General features: G+C 37.6%; 1 protein-coding gene across 4 annotated transcripts in view; it reads right to left on the bottom strand.

The window, feature by feature from the left end:
* Positions 1-12,513, bottom strand: part of cadm1b (cell adhesion molecule 1b) — a 176,376-nt gene that overhangs the window by 20,315 nt on the left and 143,548 nt on the right. For 2 of the 4 annotated variants that reach the window (XM_084127096.1, XM_084127097.1), the window contains one exon: positions 8,637-8,690. The exons of the other annotated variants lie outside the window; for them this stretch is intronic. In XM_084127096.1, coding sequence (XP_083983222.1) covers positions 8,637-8,690 — 54 coding nt within the window. The remainder of the gene's footprint in view (positions 1-8,636; positions 8,691-12,513) is intronic. 4 annotated transcript variants of the gene reach the window in all.

Genomic DNA, 12,513 nt, shown 5'->3' with positions numbered 1-12,513 from the left:
TTTAACATTTTGTAGCAATTGATGTCAAATATATAAAGTTCTGTCATGAAACTCTAGATGGCGCAGGCTGATAGCTCAATCTGCTTGCAATCACATCATTCTCTATTGAGCACAGCTGATTGGTTCCTGCTGTATCAGTAGCCAATGAGCTCGCTGCTCAACCTTATACTTGGTCAGCATATTCTGTTAACAGTTGCAGCGCGCTTTCAGAAACCCTCCATCTTCCCCAGCTCCACCTGTATAGATCTGCTACGGGTAATTCATGTATGCTATATTGTACAGTAGCAGCTTGTCTTGCTCACAGCAGTGTTTCATGTATGTATTGGCAGTACTTGCTCTGCAGCAGCAACAGCAACAGCATAGCTGAACTACTCCGCCAAGACCAAACATATCAACACTGTCACATCATGCCAAACACTCAGAGAGTTGTCATGACAGAAACACATTTATGAACTCAAAAGTACTTAAATTCTGAATTTTCACTACCACATTCAACATTGGTTCATGTATATTCAGATAATAATAAAAGGCCTAAACTCACTGAAGCCTGTAAATTCCAAATGCAGCCTCCTACAGCTCGCCATAATGCATGAAGGGAAATTACAAGACACGTGATTATCACTTATCTTCCCCGTACACAACAAACTCAAAGTATTTCACGATACGATCATGCAAATGCATTCGAGGTGGCCCTTTTTTTCCCCTAAGAACGCACTGCAGCACTATCGTGAATAACGTCTTCTCATCAGCCCCCGATGGCAGTTCGCTAACTCATTATTTCCCCCACTGAAAAAGTCAGCTTCCCGTAATGAATTGATTCGCGGGGCTTTCATCCCAGCATGTTTAAGCAAAGTGACATTCTCGCACATATATGAGTGCAGCATGACAGTAGACTGTGATATTAATGTGGGCAATGAGAACGGACATGAAAGCGCATGAGCAGCAGGAGCGCAGAGCTGGCTCAGATGTATGCGGGAGGGGTAGGGGTTCTGAGCGCGCTGGGCTGTCTGGGCTCATGAGGAGGGCAGAGGAGGCAAGAGGCAGGTAGGAGGAAAAAGATGAGATGAAAATAAACAGGACAAACAAGAAGCACAGACTGGGCAAAGGCCACAGATGCAACGAAACAACAAACAACACGAGGCAGGCGCCTTCTCAAACAGCAGTGTATAAAGGTTTATGGTAGGGGGTTGGGGGGCGAGATGAGCTTGGTGGTCTGCTCGGCTGCGTGGACTTCTAGACCAATCTAGCAGCTCAATATGAACCTAGAAACACAGAAATGTTTGAAATCTAATTCTAGCTTACTGCATGCTGTGCTATATAGTATGTGAAACAGTATGAATTATACAACAAAATATGTTTCAAACAGTAGTGCGGTACAGCATCACAACATCGGCAACATAAAACACAATTGACAACCTCCTTCCATAGTCTGAGTGAAAAAGGATGTGCAACCAAAAACATTTTTTTTCGAAGGACAATCTTTTATTCATCAGGAATTGATAGTATTTGTGTCAGACAACAAATATTTGGTTGGATGGATAGATGGATAGACAAGTTATACAAGATTCAACTAATTTGAACTAATTTTAAGTCAGTTTAAAGTAATTTAAGTTGAAATGACTTAAACATCCAAATTGATTATTCTTAAAGGGTTAGTTCACCCAAAAATGAAAATTCTGTCAGTAATTACTCACCCTCATGTTGTTCCAACCCCGTAAGACATTCGTTCATCTTCGGAACACAAATTAAGATATTTTTGATTAAATCTGAGAGCTGGATCACTGCTCCAGAGGCTTCTAAGACATTATAACTTACTGGCCCAGAAAATGCATTAAAGACATCGTTAATATAGTCCAAGTGACTACAGTGGCTCAATCTTAAGTTTATAAAGCGGCGAAAATACTTTTTGTGTGCAAACCCCCCCCCCAAAAAATAACGACTTTATTCCACTATTCATTTCCTTCTCTCTGGGCCTTGAGTTATTTCACGTAGTGTTTTAGCGCAGCGCTTCTGTGTTGCACGTCACACAGATGCGCTGCGCAGTTATACTATGTGAAAAAACTCGATGCCCAGACATTTTTGGGTGAACTAACCCTTTAAAAATTTAAGGCAGCAACTTTTTTTTTTTTTTGCAGTGTAAACTGATCAGCAAGGGGTGACCAGATAACATCTCGGAAATAAATATGGTTATTTTGCATCTTTAACTGATTCATACAGTACATTTTGAAAAAACGTAGATACATACCATCTGGGTATGTATCATCTGGGTATGTATAAGATGTATATATTATGCTGCATAAAAAAAATTATAATAATAATAATAATTAAAAAAAAAAAAAAAAAAAAAAAAAAAAAATTATATATATATATATATATATATATATATATATATATATATATATATACACACTGTAGAAACAGAAAGAGTAGTGTGTAGTAGTTTGCTATTTCATAGCCTACATTCTTCATGTGTAATCTCATTTAATGAGAGCAGGAGGATAAAATACAAACAAAGGGTTTTTAAACGTCACTCCACGTGCAGTAATCTCAGTGGATGCGGCACTGAAAAAAGCTGCACGGTTTGTGGCATTTTTCACATTTGATGCTGTTCTTTGTTCTCTAAAAATCAACAGAGGAAACTTCTCTGAGGAGCTCATATGGGGTGACCAAAGGCAACATCTGGCACACTGTTTTCACATCTGATTAGTACAACTGCATCTGTGGGAATTCACAGTGATTTACTCTATGTGGGTACTGTGAAGCTTACTGTGTGACACCATGCTGTTACAATGAATGACGCCTGATAATGAGCCACCGCTGTGTATTTCTTTACAAAAAATAAAATAAAAAATCCTTTAATAGACTCGGTCTCGTCTAAAGCCAAGTGCACACTGTGCGACTTTTTTCTATCCTTTGCGATTGTTGCTTGTCAGACTGTACGATATGAGCCTGGTGAGATCTTGGGTAGAAGCCAAAGCAGACCGTGCGACATCAACAGTCTTTTATGTCAGACTTAGGACTTTGGTCACAATTGACAGGGTTGACTGGGCGTTTTACATCATCAACTGAGTCAAATTCTGACACTTCTCAAGCAAGCCATTGTGCTAATGTTAAAGTCTGTCAGTGCTTGATGAAATTCTTCAAAGAAACTCAAGGTACTTGTTATAATACAATCAATGTTGAAGGGGGTGACAAATAAGACATTTAAATGAAATATCATATAGAGAAGCTATAGAAGCTCAATGTCTATTTCTCTCTCACACACATTATCAATTGCTGTACTCCTATTGGTGCTTCATTACATGGCCAGAACTTCATAGTGTGCCAAGATTCATTGCAGGTAATCGCAATGCAATCCATTTATTAGTGCCTTTCCAGTGTAGTCCAGTTCATGAGCAAATTACTCTTTTAAGTGAATCAAAACATATAGTGCAAGTGTAGTTGAATAAATAATTGATTGATTCCTTCAAAAAGACCCATGAGCCTTCTGCATATAAGTTACTGTTTGAATAAGTCTCTTTCAATGAGTTAACTCACTGAATCCATCAGAATGCTAAGTAAATGAAAATCAAGTTATGGATACTTTCAGTGATGGAATATTTTAATAATTTATTTTAATTTGAACTGTTGCAATTTAAAGTTTACCTACAGTAAGTTCAATGAGTTAATTTGATTCTGCTTATTCTTATACCTGTTAAATTACAGCAATTGAACTGAATAGTTTGGGCCCTGTTGTTAGTTTTTAGAAAGTAATATTAGAAGTTTAATTTTAAATTAATTTAAAACATTAGCTGAAACCCTTTTTCATATGTAAGCAAAATAGATTCATTATAATTGATTATAACTGAAATATGCACATGATGAATCAGAATATAATTGATCTCTGAGTTGAGAGATTGTGAATCAGTTCAAAACGTACAGCATGACCAGTGTAATCTCATTCACAAACAAACAAATACAATTTAATCAGAACAGAATCGAAAGCTTGTGAATCTAAAAATCTGGATTGATAGCCTGCCATACAATTCAGGCATTCAGGCATTTATTTATCCATCGATGAGGGTGTCACGCTAAACGATTAAAGACGGGTCTATTCTGCCATCTTTTTATGAAACCCGCAGTTTGTCTCAGACTCCAAAGTTGTGACCAAAACTGTAGTGTGCATTTGGGCGTAAAGGGATAGTCACCCAAAATAATTGGGTGACAAAATGTTGGTAACCTTACAGTTGAGGTAGCCATTGACTTCCATAGTATTTTTTTTTTCTTTTTACTATGGAAGTCAATAGCTACCGTCAACTGTCTGATTGCCAACAATATCTTCTTATGTGTTCTTATGAGAAACTCATATTTGGAACAACTTGAGGGTGAGTAAGTGATGATACAATTTTCATTTTTAGGTGAACTATCCCTTTAAGTCAGCCAAGGAGCCAAAAGCTTGCATTTTATAAATGTGCTGACAACAATGCTAGAAAACAAGATGTGTGCCTCAAGTCAACAAACAGTAAGAAAGGTCTAAAATTAGCCCTCCCTGGCACTTTGTTCGTAAGGTGGGAAGGAACGAAGTACATTCCTGATGACAAATTAAATCACAGCCAAAGCTGTAGAGCTTGTTTTAAGACTAATGATACACAAAGTCTTCAGTGTGTTGTTTGGCCGGCAGCAACTCCATCATTCCCACGCAGAGCTGCATAAATGACGCTCAGCAGACAGATCCATGAGCCCAGCACCCTCCGCTTTACCTGCAGGCACACTGAGCTCAGCCAGGACATATTGGATAGGCCTTGACAAATTTCTGAGGAGGAACTCATTATATAGGAAAACATTGCTGATGTCTACATACGGAGCAACGACACATCATCTTTTGTCTGTTCAAAGAGTTTTAAAGCAAATCTGGTAACCTTTAAATGTCTATGTAGTCCCACTGCAAAAAAAACCCAAAGCTGCTAAAAGTGACTGAGTCAACAATCGGATCCGTCCGGCTGCCTGTCTCCACGTTGCAGTCTTAATTGGATTGTTTGGGAGATTCATGGAGGAGATTTCTAGGACAGGGAAGTTTGAGGTGGCGATAATGGATAACAAAAGGAGAAAAACATCTACAGATGCTGATGTGTATGTGCATTCAGATCTAGCAGTTTTCTGGGTAAAAAAAAAAAACATTCCCTACCTTGACACATCTTATAAAATATCGACCTGCCTTGAGGTACACCTGATCTAGAGCTCTGCTGTCCGCATTGTTTTATATTTCATCAATACCCAGCAGGGCATCCATATATCCAGTTGGATGGTACACTTTTTGCCCTTTCACGGAAACCAGTTTGGCACTCACTTGCACCTATCAATATTAATCACTGATCCATGGCAGATCCAATCCCCTCGAAATCAAATAATGCTGAGCCGACCCCTCATACTCATAGACTAAACTTGCAGGCCTGGTCAGTGGTGCATTACAAATCTTGAGAGCCCCTCCCACAAAAAGTGATGTCATGAACAAGTGTAGGTGAAATGGAACCCCTCATGGTTATTTTGGGCAGTTTACAAACCTTTTATATTATATTTAAAAGCATAAAATGCTCATAAATGTAATCCATTTTACAGTATTTGTGCATTATTTTCCAAACTATGTAATTTAATCCTTTGTTCCACAGCTTGTTGTTATATTTAAAAGGATATTGTACCAAAACATTTTCACTGTATCTACATTTTCTCTATATTTGTTGAGAAGTAGTTAAGAGTATGGGTGAGGAACTTAAAAAATAGATTTATAATAGTAAAATGCACTACCAATCAAAAGATTGGGGTCGATAACATTTAAAAAAAAATGTGAAATATTATTACAATTTAAAATACCTGTTTTCTATTTGAATATATTTTAAAATGTAATTTATTCCTGTGATGACAAAGCTGAATTTTCAGTATCATTACTCCAGTCTTCAGTGTCACAAGATCCTTCAGAAATCATTCTAATGCTGATTTGCTGCTCAATAAACATTTCTTATTATTATCAATGTTGAAAACAGTTGTGCTACTTTATATTTTTGTGGAAAACAATACATTTTTCTCTAGATATTTCGATGAATATAATTTAAAAAGAGCAAAACATTTTAAAAAAAAAAACTTTTATAAGATTAAAAATCTATTGTCACTTGATCAATTTAATGTCTCTTGCTGAATAAAATATGAACGTATTTTTTTTAAACACACGTTTCAACTATACACATATATTTAATAATATAAACACAAGATCTGTTATATTTCCAAATACTTATGTTTAAGATGCAAACAAAAAATTGTTTAAACACAGATGTTTTATGAGATTAGGCTGCTCCATCACTTTCCAGCCTCTACTGTCCTATAAATGAAAGCTACAAAAGGCCCCAAAAATAAACCTGAGAAAACATATGCTGCATTTATGCAGTGTAAATGATACTATAATTACCTAATACATATAACACATGCAATACTGATAACACAATGCTGTGAGGGTTTGTTCCATATGCATGCACTTTTTTGCCCTGCTTAGCACTTACATGCACCTATCAATATTAATCTCTGATCCACAGCAGCTCCAATCCCCCCGACCCGACCCCTCATGCCCACAGACTAAACGCGCAGGACCCAGGGTCACGTTCCGTCATCCGTAGCCGTCCACGGGCCCTAAAGACCAGACCGAATATCAGATAAAACACCGTGACTGTTTCAGATGGCTAGCAGGTCCCTCGAGTTCTCCTGTTGTCAACGTGAGTGGATTACCCGTCGTGTCTGCTTGAAAGCAAGTTCTGCTCGAACGGTAATCCGAGGTTAAGACGGTTACACCAATAAAATTCTTACATGCTTACTCTGCATGCGGAGAAGTTAGGCCTGGGAAGAAACACAAGAGAACGGCTCTTCCGAGAGAAAACCAGACAAGACTTAGTTCAGCCTGATGATCACAGAAAAGTCCTGAGCATAGATGATTCCTCTGAAAGGCAGACGGCAGAAGTCTATCACGCTTCTACTCGCCGTGCATGATGATTTTACAAAAGAGGAGAAAGTGCAGCATCTGTTAAAGGTGCCACTATCGGTGCTTCCATTTAGCCATTTATTTTGTGTTATAAATGGCAATCATCTCTAAATGTCACCCCCTAAAGCTACTGAGCGTTTCAGCAAGACTTTATGGCATAATTGATTTTTTTGATAGTAGTGCACCCTATCCTTTCTCACTCTTTGCTAGCTCATCAAAAATGTATTACATTTCTATATAGCACCAATTACCTGTCATTGATTTATTTGCTGGGATTTCTAGTCCAGAGCTATCCTTTGCATGTTAATAAACATGGATTGGTTCATAAAGAATTTTAAAGCGCTCAAGAAAACCTCATTAAGATCAGAATAAAACAGCTATTGGAAAATTGATAATGACAACTGACAGCAACATTTATGGAAGAAAAAAAAAAACATGATAAATCACTCAATATATAATATAATAATAACTATATAATAACTACTGTAATAACTGTATAATATTGTGGAATATTATTAAAATTTTAAATAAATGTTTTCTGTTTTAATATATTTTCAAATGTAATTTATTCCTGTGATGCAAAATTGAATTTTCAGCATCATTACTCCAGTCTTCAGTGTAACATGATCATTCAGAAATCATTCTAATGCTGATTTTGCTGCTCAAGAAACATTTCTTATTATTATCAATGTTGAAAACAGTTGTGCTGTTTTAGAAATCTTTCATAACAATATAAAAGTCTTCACTGTCAAAATTATATTTCTATATACTGTAGCAATTATAATAAATGTTCTTTATTGGCATCTATGGTTCCATGAAGAACAGTTAAAATCCATGGAATCTTTCCATTCCACAAAAGATTCCTTAACTAACAGAAAATGGTTCTTTAAGAACTGGTCACTGAAAGGTTCTTTGGAGAACCCAAAATGGTTCTTCTAGGCACTGCTGTGAAAACCTCCTATTGGAACCTTTACTTTTAAGAGTGTACCAGCTATTGATTTATTTGCTGGGATTTTCTGTGATTTCTTCTATAGTCCTGAGCTTCCCTTTGCATGTTAATGAACATGGATTGGTACATCAAGTATTTTAGGTGCTCAAAAAACCTCATCAAAACCGCTATTGGAAAATTGATAATGACAACAGACAACAATATTTATGAAGTAAAAAAAAACATGATAAATCACTGTCGATATATCTCATCAGAGCATTTCAAGGATGCGTTGATGTCATTCTTATGGAAGGCCGAGTTTATTTGTACTCGTAATCTGAGGCACGGACACGGCAAGATCCTGATAAGATTTCTGCTCCAAAATGAATCTCTACGGTGAAAGATCAGGCGAGTGACAGAAAAAGATTTGACAAGCACAACCTGACAAGTGACAATGCCGGCGAGGCACCGCAAGGCCACCGAGTCCACTATCTGCGTCGAAATCTTATTAGGGCGACCCACCCGCCTCCGCACGAGCCCCTGCACTTTACCCTCTTCCCGCTGTCTTTTTTAGCTCACGGATAGTAACATGCATCAGCAGCGTACTTAGACTCTCTCACACACACATACTGTACACGTGAATGCACACGCACAGCAGGACAGGGTGAGATGGAGTGAGAACCCTGCAGCTCAGATGGCATACTGTACCTTGGAAAGCGTTGATGGTGGTAGTGGTGGGTGGGGGGGTTGTGGTGAGAACATCTAGATGGAGAAAATGAAAACACACATAAGAGGTATTAAATGAAGGAGAGAAGTCACAAAAGCATTCATGGAAAGACTGCATGTTAGTATGATAGTGATATCTGAAAGAAAGAGAAACATCTCTGTACCAAGACCCTCTTTACACATGACAACGTTTTTGGTCATTAAATTTCAATCGGATACTACCAGAACACATTTAATAGACACAAATCTTTCCTTAAAGGCCCCCTGAAATCAATTTTTTTTTAAATCAAAAAGTTTTTTAGCTTTTATATGAATATGTTAGCCTTTAGGTTATGAATAAGCTGGTGTGTTCCAAAACAATGACAAAATTCGCATTTAGGAGTAACGTACAGTCTCTAACAGGAGAAACATTTTCTGCTAAAATGGATCATCGATTTTTATGACATCACCGCGGACTTCAGCTTCTCATCACATCTTCTGTCCAATCAAATGCTCTCTAGAATCTAACATATCATCAGCGCTCGGATTCACTTCCATGGTGCTGTCAAGTATGACTTGCAGTCTGTGAGGTAAACGAAACGCTATTGGTTATTTGAAAAGGGGGAGGAGCCATTCAATATGTCCCGCCTTAGCTTCCTGCTTCAGTGGAAATTACGTCAATGCATCAAATAAAGCTGCACGTTTCAAGGCACTTCAGTGGGTCTTTAATCTGTATTTTTGTCTTGTTTTCCATCTATGTAAACTGTAGTCTACATAAAACAGATCAATATCTGTCATTTTGATTGAATGATTTGTATATAATTTATTGTGATCGGCTCAATTTAATGAACAATATCCTGTTTCTCTTTCTAAATCCTAGCAGGGGCAATTAAAAAATGTATTGTCTCCCATTTTCCTTACTTCTAAGCCTTATTAGTATCCTTTGGCTGTGGGAATGTTTCTAAAGTAGAGAAATGCAATAGAGAGCAACAGTGCCTGCCCACTTATTAAGCCATCTTAGTTACCGAAATACATTTTTTCCATTCATTTTTTTCCCCCCATGGGGATTTCTTTTTTAAATCTTCATCACAGAGTTCAAAGACGTGAACCAAACCAACCAGCTTCAAGATGAATCACAACATTATAAACTTGAAGCTAATTTTGAAACAAAAATGTATTTGAAAATGGAAAGGCATAAGATTATGTACTTAATGGCTTTAATTAGGGAATGAACTACAATCCAATTAAGCATTATGAATGATGTAATTTAATTAAAAATGAATTATATAGATATATAATGTACAGTATATACACACTACCATTCAAATGTTTGGGGTCAGTAAGCATTTTTAATGTTTTTGAAGTATCTTATGCTAAACAAGCCTGCATTTATTGGATAAAAAATACACTAAAAGCAGTAATACTGTGACATATTATTACAATTTAAAATATCACTTTCTATTTAAACATTTTTCTTTTTTAAATGTAATTTATTCCTGTGATGGCAAAGCTGAATTTCCAGCATCATTACTCCAGTCTTCAGTGTCACATGTGATCAATCTATAGCATCATTGCAGAATCATTAATTCCTTAAAAAAAATCTTACTGACACAACAATTTTGAAAAGCGGTGTATATGTTTATATGTTATAAAAATAAATTCCCCACTAGAGAAAATGGACAGGATTTTTACTTTTTGAACCCTGTCAAAATAACAAAATGTTTTAAACTATCCATTAGTGTCTTTAAAATTTGGTAAATGATGGAACATGTTTAGGTTGTGCAACTACTGATGCACGTTTTCCGTTTTGCACACTTGAAATTTATTGAAATAACGGCGATACTATATTCAAAGAGTATAACATCATATGGCTGCAAGGTGTAAGTGCAGACCACTTAAGAATATCCAAATTCTATCCGGATGTAAAGGAGATAAGAGAGACAATAGCTCATAAATGTCCTTGATTGAAACGGAAATGGCCTGTCATTTTGATTTGATATGAAACTGCATGTCTTGACGGTGGAGCATTGTCCTACAAAACACTGTTATTGAAATAGCTGAAGGCAATTTGGCTAGCTATAGCTAGCTAATGTAAAAAAAATGACTTGAATTGAAATGATGGGCTTACTTCTTGTAACAATATAATAGGATTGCTTAAATAATATAGAATTAGACGTTCAAGCAATGATACTGTATAAAATGGGCATGACACTGGCCAACACAAGCCGTGTGATTAAACAAAACACACTTTGCCAAAGGCTTTGTTCAGACAGGCAGCAAAAATCCGATGTTTTGGCATATATGACTCCAATCCGTTTAGTTGTTTTGTTTGTAGACAGAACAGTGAGAAAAAAAGAAAAAAAAACCTCATGAAATCCGATGTTTACAAAGAGATCCCAGCCACATCAAATCCGATTAAAATCAGACTTTTTTTTTTGGAATGTGTTTGATCGTCATTTTCCGCCATTCAAGACACAACGCGTATGTAACATCACACAAAATGTGCAATATTGTTTCCAGCTGTGTCCGAATACACTGTACTATGAATGAGCGAATAAATCAGCAGTTTTGGATGCAGTATTTGCATGAATGTGCCTCGTGATTTGAGCACTGCGGTGAGATAACGTGATGAACGTGAGCAGAGGCAAAATTTCCAGTTTTCCATCCTCTCTTTCCGCGCTGACAGCTGCTCTCAGATGTTGTATGAGAAAGTCTCATGGCATCTTGCTGACGCTTACATCATTGCTGCAGCAATTGATGTAGACATACCAGATATTTCCTTACACGGCCCAAACAAACAGATCAGACTTCATTCCTTGCAAAGTGACAGCCTGGAATGGTCAGTTCTAAAGTTTGCATCTGAAAGCAGGATTTATGTGCAGTGTGAACCAAAGCGGCCCAGCGGTTCAACACCCTACTAAAAGCACTCAACATGATTCAAATCTTTCAGACAGATTTCCTATCATGCGGCGAGTATGGAAACGGGAGAAAGAGAAAATTACATTACGAGAATCATTTATTAATAAACACACAGTCATATTGGATACAGCCTTCGCACAATCAGCGGAATAATGGGCCGCTGGCAAATGTGTCCGAGCTATTGTACTGTGGCTGTGCAATGTGACTATCATTCCACTTTTTAACACAGATACTCAGGCGCCTTGCTGGGGAACAGTCGCAGCAGGCAAAATTGGCTGGCTGTCTCCATCACTTTATTGTCTGTGCTCCATCAAAAGATCTCAGTAGGAGCCCAAACACTTCCCAACTAATGATAAAACATCAAGGACAGGATAATGTCTCTGAATGTAGATGCTGGGAGACGCTTCGCCTGATGAAAATATTTCAGGGATTGTGCGCGCCGTGACCGATCGCAGACGGGTTTTGGAAATGTCATAGTCCCGTGGCTGAAATTGTGCATGCAGGGGATACCGCCAACACAAAGGTCTGAATAGGATGTGGCATACATAATAGTCAAGCAAACAAGAATTTTCCATGGGCAATTTGCAGGCTGGGTGACTCCTGGCTTGCCGTTATGAGCGGCGAGATGTGAATTTGTTAGGACGTGCAATATTTCCATTTGTATTTGAAGGACAGAAATATGAAATTCCAATCACGCGGTGAGAAAATGGACGATACGAGTACTTATCGCGAGCGGGATTGCCCTGACAACACTTTGCGAGATGTGTCCTCGTAAAACCCACTGGCTCTGTTCCATAGTCTCTTAGCAATGCTGAATGTGTTGAATCTCTGGGTAATGGTCCAGATTTGAGCTGAGCCGGCATGAGTCAGGGAGACCTGTCTTTCTTTTTTGTTATTTATGGTGAAAAGATCACACCAAGATACCACTGCAATTATTGTGATACTTTTGATGACAATAACC

This window comes from Abramis brama (assembly GCF_963993115.1).
Source record: "Abramis brama genome assembly, chromosome: 10".
Classification (NCBI taxonomy): Eukaryota; Metazoa; Chordata; class Actinopteri; order Cypriniformes; family Leuciscidae; genus Abramis; species Abramis brama.
The sequence above is the reverse complement of the archived record's forward strand: the minus strand, read 5'-3'. Positions and strand labels throughout refer to the sequence as shown.